The sequence below is a fragment of the Cyprinus carpio genome, chromosome B17 (assembly GCF_018340385.1).
Source record: "Cyprinus carpio isolate SPL01 chromosome B17, ASM1834038v1, whole genome shotgun sequence".
Lineage (NCBI taxonomy): Eukaryota > Metazoa > Chordata > Actinopteri > Cypriniformes > Cyprinidae > Cyprinus > Cyprinus carpio.
The window spans coordinates 11,291,386-11,309,456 of record NC_056613.1 but is presented as its reverse complement, the minus strand read 5'-3'; the positions used below and the strand labels follow the sequence as shown (position 1 = coordinate 11,309,456).

The following is an 18,071-nucleotide window of genomic DNA, read 5'->3' as shown; positions in this document are numbered from 1 at the left end:
AATGCTACAAGTGAATTTAGGCATCACAAATTGAAATTTGCACGAGTATAAAAAAAAAATGCATTCATTATTAGCTAAAGATCACATTTAATAGTATTACATTATTAGTGTTTTTAAAGATTACATTGAAGTCAAAGTTAGATGATGATAAAAGTCATTTAAATGCAGAAATGGGCAAAATAAATATGAATAATTAAATATCCATTACAGACCGATACTATATAAAAAAAAGTCTAATCAATGGATAACCAATATAAGGTACAGGACCAGGTATATCATATAGTAACTAACTTTAATAACCGTTTAAAAGTTTGAGGACAGTAAGGCTTTTATTTTTTTGAGGAAATTAATGCTTTTTTTAAGGAAGTTAATATTTTTTTTATGAAATTACACATTAAATTGATCAAATTTGACCTAACGCATTTATAAGGTGACAAAGGATTTCTAATTAAAATATTATTTTGGACTTTGTATTCATCAAGAGTCCTGGAAAAAAAATGTATCAAGGTTTTCAGAAAATGCAGCACAACTCTCATCAACACTGATGATACATTTCTAAGTTTCTTGAGCACAAAATATATCAAATAAATGCAGCTTTGATGAAGTAAAAAAAAAGAAAAAAAAAATGGTAGTGTATATAACTACTAAATGCATAAGCCTTTTATTTAAGGCCATTGTTCCAGTACAACACCAAAACCAAAAGCATTGACAGAATAAGTCTAGATTCAAAATGCCACTCTTTTTGGATTCAATCCAGCTAAGCCCAGAGGTTCCAATGAAGGGTGGCATCTCACAAAGTTACTTAAACACGTGGAGTCAGCCAGCAGACACTTTGGTGCCTGGGCAATCTGATTGTGGCCATTAACATCCACCCCCTCATGAGAAAGTGGCACCCTTCCAGATGTTTATGTACGAGTCACTTAAAGGAGGTGTCGGCGTGGCACAAAAGCTGTAATTTTCAGGAAAATAGTCTTGTATCTGAGGAAACCCTGTGCCAGCAGAGGCTGTTTATGCACAAGGATGTTTGACTGAGCTAATGGCGACGACCACAGGGCTGTAATTTTCTTCCTCTGCAAAGCTGCTATAAAACCTTCAGCTAACGGAAGGATAACAAAGCGCATTCTTCCCTTTCTGCATCATTTAAAGCCACTAAATCATTCAGAGCTTTTCTCTCGTCTGAAGAGGACTCAGTTTCTCAAAGGCTCTAATGACATTGTGTCTGTCTACTCATGAGGGTAGGATTTTGGACAGACCGGCTGATAAATGCCTTTAAAGGTCCCAAAAAAGTGTGTGGGGGGGAATATGACAAAAATACAGTAAAAAAATAATTTTGTTCTGAAAACCCTGATACAGGATTCTGGAATGAATAGACAGTTTCCAAGGACAGCATTTATTTGAAATGAAAATAACTTATAAACGTTTTAATGTCATTTCTGATCAATTCAATGCATTCTTGCTGAATGAAAATACTTTTTAATAAAAAAAAAAAAAAGAAAAAAGTCTATTGAACCAAAACCTTTTAACTGTGTATTTCTGATGTAGAGCCAAGGTTAGAAATTGCGCCCACATTACCAGCATAACTATCTAAACCAGTTTTAAAAACAGCATCCTACAGTCCATAAACCAAAGTCGACTGAAGGCTAACAAAGCTAAAATAATCGTGTGGTCGTCACTTTCTGTGACTGCTTCATTTTAATGACCATACCATTCCTGTCCTCCCATCTTCCTTACACTCCTCCACTTTCATTCCTTTATCCAATTTAGCTCCCGTGCACCCATCCAGGTAAAAAGGGGGGTATCTATCTCTCTCCACGCACGTAATTAATTTTGACAAGCCCTCTGACTGACATTTGGCATTTTGTGTGGGCACACACATACTGTCAAAAAGCTTTGGAGAGAGGAGAATATGAATTTACAAAGGGCACCTGTTCAAATGAGCAGAATGAGATATATTAATATATCACAGCTGAGAGGAAACAGGCTGAATCTTATTACACACCTTCGCTACAAACATCTTAATGAGAAAAAGCCACACACTCAAAACAAACAAAACTCAGCAAGAGAACAATAATTAATGAGTCTTGCAGGTTTTGACTGTCAGATATGAATTGTGTGCGTTGTTCAGAGTTTGTCCTCTATAATGATCCTGGTGGAGATTTAGAGAAGAAAAAAATGGGAATGTGCATCAGATGAGTGCACACACATCCATTAAAAGGTTTCCGAGGCATCACTCACTCTCTCTGTTTTTGCCGTTTGATCGAGGGGAGTATGAACGCATCCTGCAGGATGTTGCGGCGGGTTTGAAAAGCTTGTCAGCGCTGACCCAATTCACTGATGTCCATTTCTGAGAATCTCAGCAGAACCTTGCTCAAGGTCTGTATTACACCATCCACTGCTGTTTTAAGAGCTACATATAAACTACACTCTACTAGATTCAAGACTAGGGATGCATCTGAATAATGGCCACTGAAAATTTGGGTCCAAAGATGCCGAAAAAAAAAAAAATGGAAAAGCCAATAATCTGACACATTTATCTAACATTTTTTAAAGTTTAATCGTAAATTGTTCATAAAACCATTCTGTGTAAATTGTTGCGTTGAACTGAATGAACACAAATAATTATGTATGAATGATTTAACAAATAATTCTGAATGATCACAAAATCAAAATGCTCTTATTTCAAGAATAAGGCCTTTTATTACAATCAACTTAATACATAAATCATAGAATTTTTGAAGATTTTACGATGAGTGAAGAAGTAGTATAATTCAAATTTTTTTTGAATTGAGAAGTTTTGTTGAATTACAATAATTGAAAAAATATGCATTGCATTAACCGTACTTGCATATTAATGCATTGAATTTTTAAGTCTTGCATTATTATGGGCTGAAATTCAACATAATTGTAAATTTCAGCCCTGAATATTTCAATTAAAAACATTTCAAACAGATTTTTATAATCAAAAATTCAAAAATCCATATTCACCTTTCAGATTTCACTTCCAAAATATTCGATCTGTTTAAAAATACAACCTATAATATTCAACAAACAAGTTTCAGTCCATTTTATTTCGGTTTACAAATTCGCTTCCACAAATTCAGTGGTTCAAATTTGACAGTAAATTCAACGTTTCACATCCGGGAACAGCAGGAAAATCAGTAGATTACCGAGCATAATTTCATCTGCTGTAAATCGTCTTCACCAGGAGGAGGTGTAAGCGCATCTTGACAAGCATCAAAGCAATAGAGACGAGAGGCCTTCATAAAACGTCATTTGACGAAATGGACCGAGCGGTGAGTACAAGTTATGATTTTATTGGTCAGTATACTGTATTTATATGCGGAAAATTAAGATTAAGACCCAAATCATTGTTTACTCAAGTGTCTAAGTGATTCATCTTTACCCCGAGTACACAAGCTGTTTTTTTTTTACTGCAAAGGTGATGTGATCAATATAAATCCAGAATTCTCTTGCCTTTGGTTAATTTTTTATTTTTTTTTTTTTAGGAAAACCACTATAATACGCTGAAATAGAGAGTGTATTGTTTGATTATGCCACTAATGACAAGATACTAAATAGCACCATTTTTTATATAGCACCATTAAATACAACCCAATCGCAATTCTAAAGTAAATCTGCCGCTTGTAAATTAAAAAAGTTACATTTCTACCACTATATCAGTTAATCTCCGTCTTTTAATTAAATAGGACTTGTCTCTGCTATGTCCAGGTAAGGGCTTCGTTTCTCAAAAGCATCGTAGGTCTAAGTAGATCGTAGAACCAATGTCACAGTGTTTCCCGCAGCCTTACACTCTATTCGTGGCGGCAGGACGCACTTTAATAACGGGAGAGGTAGCGGTTTCTCCGGTTACGGCTGTAAAGCAGCGCTGAGCTCACAAACGCTGCCTTATCAAGCATCACACGCAAAATGAAATAAAAATGAAATCGAACATTTTCTAAACATAGTCGGTTTCCTTCTGAAATACAGTGATGAAAAACACCCGCTCTGCTTTTTGATTTTGAAACGTGCAGTGTTCATGTTTATTTAATTAAGTCAAAGCCTTTTGGAAAATCTATTTGTGGCGGACAGTTTTGATATTGTGACGGCCCGCCACAAATAAATCAATGTGTGGGAAACCCTGTCTACTCACGATGCTTTTCAGAAAGACAGTCCTGTATCTACATTAAATATTTGATATCTATGATCACGTAATATTTTGGCTACTTTCCATCTTCGATCCATGTCGTGTTTGTTTCACAAGGGAGACATTGAAGTGCTGAGATCAAAAAGAAAAAAAAAATCACAATTTTTATCACAATGTACGTGTTGCCATTTAATAAAAATGTTTGGAAAAAAAATGCAATACCTGTTTATACCCTGACTCATAGAAGACCCATCAGCTCTTTCTTGTGTTGAAAGTGACAAAAGGTGCCTTGATCTCAGCACTTCGACTTAATTAAATAAACATGAACACTGCACGTTTCAAAATCAAAAAGCAGAGCGGGTGTTTTTCATCACTGTATTTCAGAAGGAAACCGACTATGTTTAGAAAATGTTCGATTTCATTTTTATTTCATTTTGCGTGTAATGCTTGATAAGGCAGCGTTTGTGAGCTCAGCGCTGCTTTACAGCCGTAACCGGAGAAAACCGCTACCTCTCCCGTTATTAAAGTGCGTCCTGCCGCCACGAATAGAGTCTAAAGGGCCGTACACACCGGGACGAGTATTGGCGCGAGTTATTGGGTATAGTTTTTCGTAGAGTTTTTTGTGTTCACACCCAAGCGATTTTCGCTGACGATGAGCCGAGTGAACATGCAAATTCATTCCCTGACATTAGATGGCGCTTAATGTAAAACAGAAATACTAGAAATACTAGTTCTCTTTTATCAAGATTTTTTGTAATCGCTGTTGCGTTTGTCATATAGTTCTTTGTGTTCCGACACCAACGAGACCAGCAACTCTACATTCATCTTGCCTTGCATCTTCTTCGTCTTATTTCTTCCCGGCAGTGTAGACGCTACTTGGCGTATATCTTCCATAGACAGTAAAAGAAAGATATCTTCTTGGCCGTTACGTATGTGTGCTCAGCAAGACAGTTTTGTGTTTGAGCGCCCCCAAGTTGTGTTTGACTGTAACTTCAGAAGCTCCAGACACGTGTGCAAAAGCGCCATTCTCATTGGTCGTATAGTTTTTGACGCGGTGCGTCAAACCAAAAAAACGAACCCGAGGCGTTTTTAAAAAAATGACGCTTTTACGCGTGGCGTTTTTCGCGTCAAGCGGCAGATTTACTTTAGAATTGCGATTGGGTTGTATTTAATGGTGCTATATAAAAAATGGTGCTATTTAGTATCTTGTCATTAGTGGCATAATCAAACAATACACTATCTATTTCAGCGTATTGTAGTGGTTTTACTAAAAAAAAAAAGAAAAAAACCAAGGCCAAGAGAATTCTGGATTATATTGATCACACATCACCTTTGCAGTAAAAAAAACAGCTTGTGTACTCGGGGTAAAGATGAATCACTTAGACACTTGAGTAAACAATGATTTGGGTCTTAATCTTAATTTTCCGCATATAAATACAGTATACTGACCAATAAAATCATAACTTGTACTCACCGCTCGGTCCATTTCGTCAAATGACGTTTTATGAAGGCCTCTCGTCTCTATTGCTTTGATGTTTGTCAAGATGCGCTTACACCTCCTTCTGGTGAAGACGATTTACAGCAGATGAGATTATGCTCGGTAATCTACTGATTTTCCTGCTGTTCCCGGATGTGAAACGTTGAATTTACTGTCGAATTTGAACCACTGAATTTGTGGAAGCGAATTTTGTAAAGCGAAATAAAATGGACTGAAACTTGTTTGTTGAATATTATAGGTTGTATTTTTAAACAGATCGAATATTTTGGAAGTGAAATCTGAAAGGTGAATATGGATTCTTGAATTTTTGATTATAAAAATCTGTTTGAAATGTTTTTAATTGAAATATTCAGGGTTTAAATTTACAACCATGTTGAATTTCAGCCCATAATAATGCAAGACTTAAAAATTCAATGCATTAATATGCAAGTACGGTTAATGCAATGCATATTTTTTCAATTATTGTAATTCAACAAGCTTTTTTAATTCAAAAACATTTGGCATTATTTTACTTCCATATAATTCATAAATCTTTTTTTTTTTGAAGATTTTACTTAAAGGAAGCGTTCTGTCTTAAGCAATTTGAATCAGATACTAATAGAAGATCAATATTAGAACACAAGCAGATCTTCGAATCAGCAGAGCTTTGTAATATTATGGTCAAACACACGTACAGTAATGAGATCGCTCCATAATCGCCCACCACCGGCTGTCAGCTTGATGATTATATGATCCACAGCTCCAGAGAGAGAAAATTACAAACAAATAAATGAATATAAACAACGGCTCATTGACAAGGAACTCCACTTAGAGCAGATGAAAAAAAAAATCCTGCCTCTTTCTTCATGGCTTCTAACCTGCCGGTTTCAGTCTGATCCGTTTTAAATGTTCTGGCACGGCGCTGGGAACCCGGGACCGAGGGAATTCACCCACATGATAATTTCATTTAATTGGCCTGTGCAATAATTTCTGCACATTATGGTGACTGAAATGTGCCGATACTAATTATCAAAGAGAGAGAGAGAGCTATAGAGAGAGAACAAAAGATTCGGGGTGGGGGGGGGGTGCTTCCTGACATGAAATATGCTCTCTCATAATTATGATGAAGATGAATGTAGGAAATGGTTCACAATCATACATTTTTAGTTATGGAATCTTGTATCCAAAAATGTGTGAATAACACATACAACACCTCTGGAAGCATCAGGATGACACTGACAATTAAGTTCTACAGCAGAGATCTATCATTTATGACCCGATTTATTATCACTTAGGACCTAAGAACATGCTTTTCAAAAAAAGTCCTGTCAACGTTCTTTAAAAAAAAACAAAAAACAAAACAGTTGTTCTGCTGGCCACTTTAAAGAAAAATGTAGGCAAAGTCTTTGCCCCAAAATACGAGAGTCTAATTCTGTAGTATTGTTACCATAGAAAGCTACAGCAAAACAAAAATCAACTGCTTTAAAAACTTTAGGTTCCAAGAAACTGGTTTAAGAATCAATACAAACACATTTTTATAAAAAATGTTGAGAAAGATTAAGGCTCCTGTTTGCTTTGTAGCGCCCACTTTTCAAGATTCAGTCAATTTACAATGACAAAAATAAGGTTAGAATCTTCCATTTTTTCCACTTTGAATATCATCTTCCCTCAAAAAAATAACTATAGAAGTAAACTGGTTTCCACATGCTGTTTCAAGATTCTACAGTCAACTACATTCTCTCAGACCACTCAGTTTTGCTCCTTATGCCTAAAGGAAAAGCCTTTTATTGACCTCCTGTAATTGTGCGTCTGACCAGAGGTCAGGATTATTTCAGATAGAAAGAGTAAATAATTGATATGGCCTTTCTGAGGTCCGAGGGCTGCTAGAAGTAAACCAACTTATTTATGTAGCACATAACACTGATATATGATTTTATTTTTCTGGATGTGGCAGGGAAGAAGTGTATACAGATCCTCTATTCTGCCCCCGTCCATTCAAATGTTAATGTGGACAATGAGGTTGATAGTTTATTAACACACACGTCAGAAGTACACGAGGAGGAGGAGGAGGAGGCGAGGTTGTGTTATATTTCATTTCCACTGATGGTGAGTAAGGAAACAAGAATCATACACCTCAAGGGTCAGAGTGAGTCAGTGCACGGTGTTCACGGTAGCCTGCGTTTGAGTTTCAAGTAGACGCTGTAGACGATGATTACAAGAAAACAAGACGCCATTTTTTCACACTTCAGCTCCAAAGCTGTCATGATTAAAGGCCACTTAAAAAGATATTTATTTACTGTGATCAAAAGTTCAGGGACAAACTTAATTTTACATGTCAATGTGATCTTTTTCTAAACTGTCCTATAAAAGATGCTCTTGCATCTTCTTCACAATAATGACTTTTTTTAAAAATTTTATACTTCTTTTTGGCCTTTATTATGATAGGAGAGATCAGAACTCACAGGAAGCAAAGTGGGAAAGAGATGGGGGCAGGATCAGGAAAGGTCCTCGAGTCGGGATTTGAACTCGGGACGTCCGTAGCGCAATGGCACTGTATGTCAGCACGCTGCCCACAAGGCTATCGGGGCTGACCAATAATGTATAATTAAGACAAATAACTTCTTAATTAATTGTTTTATTTAGTCTTCTGACATGTTTCACAGTAGAAATATGTAAAAATCCTTAAAACATAACAATGCTGCATAAAATATTAAGACTTATTGTCAGATTTTACCTTGAATTTACTTAGTTTTACCGAACTAGCAATTTTTTTCAAACAAGTTGTTTATACTCTAAGAAAAGGAAAAAATGGACAGTGCAATATGACAAAATACACGTTAAAGTTACATGCTTTAAAAACAATTGTTTCTTAAGAAGTGTTGCTTAAGTTAATTTATTTTGTTTCAAGGATTTTTAGTGTGTAAAATCAAAATAGTTTGAGAATATTGCTGTACTTCCTCTTTAAAAAAAAAACTGTGTGCATTGGCCTATAGGTTAGCAGGCAAGTTCTGAAACTTTAAGAATTAGTGTTTAAGTAGCCATCACAAGTTCATATCCAGCTTGCAACATTTCCTATCCCTTTAGCCCTAATGTCTTATCATTTCATGCCTATACTATCACTACCAAAAAAAACAGAAACATGATAAAAAAAAATGTCTATGCACATAGGCTTTCATGGTCATAGTGTTCCTCCATAAGAGTATACTTTCTGAAAAGGACCAAAACTGGATAAATAATCAAAAAAAGCCTGAAAAATAGTCTGGGATCATCAACAATCAGAAGAGAGGAGACTTCATGATGGTTTTGTGTACAAACGTGATTATAAAATTCCACATATATATTAGGGCCACCATCCCACACCTCCACTCTATTAGGATCCTTCCCCTAATCTCTGAGAAGCTCTACATTGTTCATGGCAATAAAGACATTTGACGTGTGAGTCTCCTCGCCGCCCACCCTCCCGTTCTCCCTCGCTCGCTCTGTTTCCGCGGTTACCAGTCGCTCTGCTTGGTTATGCAATGCACGCTGCTTTCAGGCTCCGAGACGGGACCTATAACCACACGACTGCCATCGGCTACGGACAGAGTACGGCTGGGTGGGGTGCTCGCAGCCTCAGGTTGACAAACTGCCGAACCTCCAGAGGAGTTTGCGCGCATCTGTAGCACTTCTACACCCACGGAAAAAGAGAAGCGCAAAAGAAGAAGGGAAAGAAATCACGGAGGCGGCAAGGGAGAGAAGGTAGGGGCCGGTATTTGTTGCAAATGCTGAGAAGCCCCGCTTTCAGATGATAAAAGGGTCAGATAGACAAGAGTGACAGAGCAGAGAACGAGAGTGTGTGACAGCAAGAGGGAGGGGAGAGTAAGGAGGGGAGACCGAGCCGAAGAGTGATTTTTTTTTTGTAAGTAAAAGGAGAGAGAGAGAACAAGAAAGAGGGAGGGGGGAAGCAGATTTCTCCAAGCATCTCTTGAATGAAAGGTGTAAGGCATTCAAGCAAAGAATCAAAAAAATAAACAACGCAGAGAAGCATAAAAGAATATCTGAATGAGCGTGGAACAAAAGGAAGGGCTGGTGATAAGGAGGCTGGAATACTGACACAGAAAGAGCGAGAGAAAGCCAGAGGGAGAGGGAGAGAGAGCGAGAGCGAAGGGGAGGGACGTTGGGGACTGAGATTGTTGTCTGCGTAACGCACACGGCTCAAGGAGATGCTGTTGTAGACGTACTATTTCTCCCTCTTTCTCTCTCCACCTCTCAATTTCTCTTTTCTCCTCCTTTACGGTATCGGGAACGTCGGATGGTTGGTCAGCTGGCCCTCATGTTGCCGCCAGCCCAGATATGCCTCTCCTGTGATGAGCCCACAGCATGCTGGATCTCCCCCCAGATCTCCCACGCCGTAGGGTAAGACTCCCTGTTTTCTTGCTACACTCTCTCTGTTTTCCATCTTGCGTTCCATTTGTGTCAGTCAATCTGTGTACCTGCTTTCTTGTCCACTTTGCCGAGCTGTATGTTTGGCCCCAGGCTGCTTGTCAAGGTTGATGTTCTTGTACCTAGCTGTAGGAACCTGGATGTATATGCTTCTACGTCTGCTCCAACGAATGTGGCACCATAAACCATGACGGGATGAGAAAAGAGAAATCGTTTAGTGTGCGTAGCAGAAGCGAACAGCAAGTGAGAAGATTTAAACGTACAGTAAATCATCTAGCTGCCGAGAGTCGCCCTGTTGTAGCAGCTCCGCAGGAAATATCATTTTCTGAGGGGGAAATCCATCACAGAGGTGGGGAGGGAAACATCCTCTTTTGTGTTCATTACGCCACACTCGCAGCTGGGCCATCAGCAGAGAGGGAAATGTCACCCTCCGTGCCGCTCCACCGAGTGTTCGGTCTGGCCTCTGGATGAGCGCTTGTTTGTCAATTGTTTGTCTCATTCTGCTCTCCTGTTTCTCCACAGATAAGCACCCTGGAGACAGAGGTGGGGGGTCAGAATGGGGACGACCACCGTCAGTATAGAGGAGGTTCGGGCGCAAGAGGGTAAAGAGGAACGAGAGGAGTCCATCTTGGCCCTGCTGGGGATCATTGGCACCTTTTTGAACCTCTTCGTCATCGTGTTTGTTTACATCTACACTACTCTGTGAGAAGGATCCACGTGGGGTGAGAGCAGGTGGAGGTGAGGGGCGGAGATATGACAGAAGGGTTGACATCTCACAGAGAAGAACGTGGAAGATGACACTGGGCCGCTCAGGACGGGGGAAGTGACGTTTGCTCTTGAGCTCTGACACCTTTGCGTATATATAAATCTCGATGTGATGGACGCCTGTTTAACGCAGATCTCTGGACACACTGAGAGCGATTCTTGGATTTGTACCCTTGCAGGAGGTGGTCATGGGACAAGAGACCTTGAGTTTCCCAGGTGGTGGGAATTACATCGAGCACTGCCTTGCTTCAATTGCAAGGACACAGGTACGCAGAAAGAGCCTACTGGTCAAACACAAGAACATGACAGGATGACCGAACGACTCTTTCCGAACTTATCCACCAATAGAAAGAGTTTTGCAATAAAATGGAAAAATTGGAATTCTGAAATATTTTTCTATTGAGAACAAAAGAGAGAATGAGACACTCCGGGACCCATCTGCAGGTTCGAAAAGCTGGACCTTGTGGGAACAGGCAGTTCAGTGACATTTGGACACTTTTCCACTACAGTTCCTCCTCCTTTCTGACTGGTGGCGGCAAGATAAATAGACAAATATGAGTGTGCGTGTGTGTTTTCTGTCTGATTTGAGTGCAGTGTCAGACACGTTGTTTCGGTGCAAAGGAAAACGCTTTTGTATCGATACATGATTACATACTAGATGTACTGTGCCATAGGGAATCTAATCAATAAAATGATATTCTATGGATCGGGATGTTGTGAATGGCATGCATGTGTGAGAAAAATGCTTTAGCTGTATCAGATGGTCTTGTTTCAACAAGACCAAAGTTGACCAATCACGTATGTGCTGCCCTGCACGTCTTTGGGTGTGAGTCATGCATTTGGGTTTTTGAGTGTTAGTAGAGCTCTGCGCACCATTAAAGACAGTCAGGTAAAATAACAAACAGTTGTGAAAAGGGAAAAAATGGAGGAGGTTGGGGCAGAGATGGTTACTAAGCTTCAATATTTTCATCCATCTTTCCCAGTGGTGATGGAGGTGTTTTTACGCCCTTTGAGTACGCAGAGGTCAGTTTCCTGTCACATGTGATATAGAGTGGCAGAAATAGTTGATGCATGTTAATGTGCTCTAAACAGCCTCCGACTCACACACACCAACAAGCCTGAAAATGTGTGCATGTGATTGATTATTTATTTTTTATTTTTTTGGCAAGAAAAGGGTTGTGTTTCTGTGTGAGTATGTTTGCCCTCTATCTGAGTGTGTTCCGATACGTCACACTGAAATGTGCTCCGAAAAATCTGCCTGCGGAAATGTTAGCAGGGCTTTACGCTTAGTCTCAGGTCCCTCAATAAATTCCAAAGCCATAGGGCACTGCTGTAATAAAGTCCTACGCTGTAAATCAGCATGTACCTGCAGGGCTTATCATCAAAAACAAATCCCCACTACAACGGCTCTGTGTAAACGAGCTCTCAGACCAGAGGAAAACCTCTCTACCTGCACTCAGATCAGTGTGAACACTTTACACTACCTCTCAGATTAATTTAAACCCTCTAAACCAGTTCTTAGATCATGTTTGCATACACTTTAAAAGTTCATTTTCAGTTTTAGCCTTTTTGTCATATAAACGACTGACTGAAATTGTACCATTCTGTTTCTCATATTAATCAGACTACAACTGCCTTTTGCACAAAGAAATTGAGGTGACGGGTATTTACCTATTTAAATATTCGGTTATGCATTGGACAAGGGGATTAAGACTGTAGCAAGAACACAAAAAACCTGCTGTTGCTCAATTATAAATGAAGGATACATGTAAACATACTTAGAGAAGAGCAAACCATTTATAACAAGCCTAAAATCTGTGTAAACCCCCTCTTAAGATTAAATTAAACCCTCTACGCCTGCAAGAAGCACCCAGTATAGCCACCTTCACCAATCCTAAGAGCTTAACCAAACCTCAGAGTAATATAAATAACGCACTTCCAGCATTTTGATGGACATGGCCTCTTGACACACACGTATGAATAAGGAACTTATGATTCAGTTCAGATACAGCTTGCAGGCGTAATGCAGGGGGATGTGTGTGCTTCCTGGGGTCAACAGTCCTGTGTAAGCCGCCCACGTGAGGTTTACACGTGACACGGTGGTCAAAGACATATGAATCACAACTGCTTTATTCGCATATCTGCTCTTCACAAGCCAATATATCAACACAGAGACACACAGACTAAACACAAAACATTACCTTTGCCACCTTTCGTACAGGAGCTCTGTTCCAAACCCCAGTAAACTGCTTCTCGTCCTACTCATCCTACATCCTTACCATCATGATGCTTCATTAACTTCTACATAGGTTACAACTCGAACAAATTCTAATAAGCATAATTCATTCGCCCACCATCTTGAATTTTTTTGAGGTTGCATCTCAATGCATCAACAGCTCATTCGAATTTAGCTAAAACGAGGTGGCATAATTAAAGTGCCTACCTAAAAGTCTAAAATGTCTCCATAGGCAGACCAGTAGATAAATAAAGAGATGATGAGAACAGGGAGCCATACTGAGGGGGTGGGAGAAGAGATGAACGAGAGAACACAGTGATAATTTCTATTTATACTCAGGGAAAAGACTCTAGCACCTCAAAAACCTGCCGTACTTAATGACTGCACCACGTCAGCACTGTTTCAAACACACGCCTTACAGCATATGTCAGGGGTGCTGTGTGTAGGCGAGTGTGATATCCCTGTAATGAAAACAGCTTTCAAGGGACTATGAAGTAAACGGAAATAAACACAACATGGTGAGAAACTGCATGTCCTACAGACCTACATTAACACAAATGCTTGATATTTTGTACATAAAAATAATGCTAAATGATGATTTCTTGTTTCATTCATCAGTTAGCTAAAAACACTAACAACTAATCAATTGTTAAAAAAAAAAAAAAAAAAAAAAATAGGCATCACAACATTAGAATGTACAGGATGAATTTGGACCCATACAATGAAAGTCAATTAGTAAAATCATAAACTCAACAGAAAAAAATAAAATGTTTACCAATGTTTATTAAATTTTTAATGTTAAATATTACATTTAAGTAAGTGTTAAATGCTAGAAAAGGTCATTTTTAAGAATCTTTGACAAATAGAAACCATAGCATTTATTTAAAAGAGGAATCCTCTGCAACATTACGAATGTCACTTTCAGTCAATTTAATGCATTTTTGCTGAGTAAAATAATTAATTTCTTTCTTTTTTTTTTAAAATCACCTTTGCATAGTTGAGAGAGACATCAAATTTGGCACCATGCTGTTTTCTTAAACAGTTCCCACTGATATTTTTTGTTGTTTAGTTCCAAACCCAAGTGTAAAGGGTCCATTTCACACACTCTCTGCACCTCACAACACCTCTCCCCCCAATTTATCATAGTACTATCCAATTCTCCCCTCAGAATTTTTTATACAAATCACGATTCTTAAATTTTAACCAAAAAGCAATGAAAAAAAAAAAAAAAAAATTCTAATATTCGTCAATATTATTGCCATCAGATTACCAGAAGGTTATGTAAAAATATGCAGAAGAGCTGATGGAGTCGAGAGAAGCAGCAGGTTTGACGACCCCTCTGGGTGGAGAGAAAGGAAGAAGCATAATAATCTTTGAGAGAAGGTATTAAATGAACGTGCTGGATGGGGACCGAGAGACAATGAGAGTTTGGACAGACTGTTGTAACCTGTGTGAGCCAGAACTGTCCTCACTTCCTCAATGAAAATAAGTGCTCGTGGCTGTCCATATACACAAAGTGCTCTACACTGTAATCTTGTACTCTGTTATTTGCCCCTTGGCTGTTTCTTAATGCTTTTTGGAAGCAGTAGTCCATCTCTTCTCATCTCTTCTCCCTCCGGTTCATCAGGTGGATGGGGCGTTATTACAGCAGGGGTGATCGGAGACGCTAATTTCCTGTTTCACTGCCACAGAGACAGCTAAGGATATCAGGGCACAAAACACACACTCTTTAACATAGTGTGTGTGTTTTATTGGCTCAGTTGTTCATGAGATTGACCAACTGCTGCTCCCCCTGCTGGTTGAGAGTGTTAAGAGAGAACATTTGTGTGTGTGTGTGTATGTTTTCTTTTTTGTGTAGTTTTTTTTGTTTATTTCACACCATGCCAATGTAGGGTTGAAACCTCTAGCTGATATCTGGAGCTAATTACTACACTCATCGTTTTATCGGCGCTTATTTAATTAAGCCGGAGAGCAATAAACACACAGCGCGCACACACTGAACGCACAACGCAAACACACACCACTTTCTGGTTCTTTAAACCAACAAAGCAGTGTTTGTTCATGGCTATTAATACAAAATAAATACTGAGTTTTATTAGTTCATATTAATTGAGAATATTTAGACTTTTGAAAATTCTTCTTAAACCCTACATTCTACAATTTTTGTGAGCTCAATATCAAAATGTTTGATGTACTCCACTGGATGGAATAGAAATCTGAATAAAAAAAATAATAATCTGTGCCCATGTTGTCATAGATTATGCAATTTTCTCTGAAATCTGTCAGTTCTGACTGCTTAAAATCTGTAGACCGGATCTAAATTTTGGCAAATAGTGTTGACTCTTTGAGACTGGAAATTGAGACATAATCATGTAGTGTATTCAAGACTTTAACGTGATAAACAGACCATTACTCACTGTCATTCTTCCCTTCGGTAAGAAATCAAACACTGCTACTTCTCTCACAAACAAGCAAAGTAAAGTGACTGAGCGACATAAGTTTCAGTCTGCTTCTCAGACAAAGCTATCGCATAGCTTTAGGAGTCTTGGAATATTGTGTATAGAGTCATGCGAATACTTCAATGATATTTTGATCATGCTTTTTTGTTATTCTTCTTTACTTTCTTTATGTAGCAATATAATTCCTCCAAAACACACGACTGGAACAACACAGGAATGAGCAAATGGGTGAATTATCCCTTTAACACCTGAGAACAAAAACATAGTTGACAAAGAGAGACAGAGAGACACTCAGAAGAGACAGGGGCTCCACCTGCTGTCTCCACACACAATGAGGCACAAGGTGGAACATGTAACTATTTTTTTTCCTCAGGCACACATGCAAATGATACACTGCATAATCTCTTTAACCACCTTAAAAGTTGTGTTCATTCTCATTTTGCAAACAGTAAAGCGCAGAGCACATCCCACGAGTGGCACGTGTCCTACCTGAGTCATTGCGCAAGTATGAAGACATGGCAGGGATGAGACAGGACTGGCTGAGCAGTTCCTGCAGGACAGATGGCAGCAGTGAGCTGCTGTGACCTCTGACCTCTCCCGAAAGGGTCTCACCAGATCCCACGCAGCCTGATGGGTTGATATAGCTTGCCAAAACCTGAAAGAAACACAGAATGTACCATGACACATCCAAACAGATGCAAACTCGAAATCTCATTTGTATTATTTCGATGAACACACACCTGTAAGAGGCAGGTAACGTGCTCCTCCTCCAGACGCTGTTTGGTCAAAGCCTGCTCAACATCCCAGCCTGACGCAGTGGAGCCTGTGCCAAAGCCTGTTCCTTTGGCCCAGTACAGCTGCTGTTCCTCTGTGGTTCCACCAACATGCCCACTGGAGACCTGGGGCTGCAGCACAAACACAAACTCAACTGTAGGTTTCACACTGGAGTCGATAACAATAAATCACAATTTAGTTGTACATGAAAACTGAAAGTCTCTGCAAGGATTAAACTGGAAGTTCATGCTACTGTATCTTTAAGACTTGCTTACATGCTAATGAACTGATTGGCTAACATTTTCCCCAATCATTCTTCGCTCTTCAAGTCTCCTTGAAGAGGAGTCTCTATAAGGGTTCATTTATTTAATTAAAATGTTAATATAAAAGTTAAAATAGATATATTGTGAAATATTATTACAATTTGAAACAACAGTTTCTGTTTAAATATATATTTAAAAATTTTATTTATTTCTGTTATGGCAAAGCAGAATCACAGGAAAGGAAAATGCGTTTCCTAGACTTTCTCTTCCACACACACACTTTGTCACTCTGCTTTTTGACATTGATTGTTCCAGACGTGACGCCCTGCTGAAATTTACTGCTTGCTTTAAAGACTGACAGCATGTCACAACATTATGAGGGGAAACAATGAGGTCAGAAGCTGTGCATCAGCTGAATAATAGGCTAGTAGCACGGTAAAAAGAAGAGTGGGGCATTTCCCATAATTCCATAGTGTGTACTTTAGTTTGGACCCTGTGATATTATGGGAGGTAGCATGGAAGAAAATAGAGGAATGGTTGCAGGCTGGACTCAAACCAGCTTGAGCATCACAAGTCTTCATTTGTGACTGTTCAAAGATCTTGATAGTGAAAATACCAAAGGAGGGACAAATAGGAGAGTGAAAGAGAGAGCAGAATAAATATGCGCTGACCGCAGTGCTCTTCTTCGGCTGAGAGCGAGCGGGTTTAATATTTGCTCTGCCAATACTTCTGCCGCCCCAAGGACGCCCATTATGATTCTGACAGGCCACTGGCCACCGTTCAAATCCTCAGCCCTGAACCCTCCCCTCACCAAACTATAAATCCACACACAGACACACCGCCCCACACAGAGTATCATTATATGCTTTTTTTCCTCTTAAACACAGAATTAAAAAAATTGATTTTAATAAAACCTATCTGTGAGGGCTGAATATTGATTTTGATGAAAGTCATTTGCTTTGGTATTGGGGGTCTTATGATGATGGTCGTGTTTTTTTTTTTCATTATTTTCTCATTATGATTGTGCTGCAGTTGTCCTTTGTGAAGACACTTTCATTTCAGCTGTGTGAAACTCCCCATAATCATGTAATGACTAAAAGAGCCGTCCAACTCCTCTCTATACCTTCTGTTTTAATAGGACTACTGTACACTACACCTGAATGAGTTGTTGCGCCCACTCTCTCACACACACACACACACACCTCTCTTTAAGTCAAGGGCTCTGAATAAAGAGCCTTTCAGCAGTCTGTAAAGAGTGGCTATCACAGTCATTAATAAAATGACATGTCTCAGTCTGAGAAACATCTCCATTAAGGTCTTTATAGGAGTGTCTTTTCCTGAACTGAACACAGCCATTAGGTATAGTTTTTTTAGCGTTATATTTCTCCCTGAAGTCCACTTATAATTTTAGTTTGGATCACTGAAACAGATCAGTCAGATTGTGAATGAATTATTCAGACTGGTTCTGTGAACTGAATCAATGAAAATATTTAACTCAAAAGAACGACTCGCACACAAATCAGGCATTACC

The 18,071-nt window shown here is 39.0% G+C and overlaps 1 protein-coding gene and 1 long non-coding RNA gene across 8 annotated transcripts in view; one reads left to right on the top strand and one right to left on the bottom strand.

Annotated features, from left to right (window-relative positions):
• Positions 1-18,071, bottom strand: part of birc6 (baculoviral IAP repeat containing 6) — an 85,511-nt gene that overhangs the window by 18,280 nt on the left and 49,160 nt on the right. For all 7 annotated transcript variants that reach the window (XM_042742193.1, XM_042742197.1, XM_042742196.1 and 4 more), the window contains exons 64-65: positions 16,244-16,408; positions 15,993-16,158 (exon numbers count right to left, since the gene is read on the bottom strand). In XM_042742193.1, coding sequence (XP_042598127.1) covers positions 15,993-16,158; positions 16,244-16,408 — 331 coding nt within the window. The remainder of the gene's footprint in view (positions 1-15,992; positions 16,159-16,243; positions 16,409-18,071) is intronic.
• On the top strand, positions 9,084-11,878 carry LOC109070473. The gene is made up of 3 exons (XR_002014383.2): positions 9,084-9,359; positions 9,925-10,016; positions 10,566-11,878. It is a non-coding gene; the product is annotated as an uncharacterized LOC109070473 (long non-coding RNA).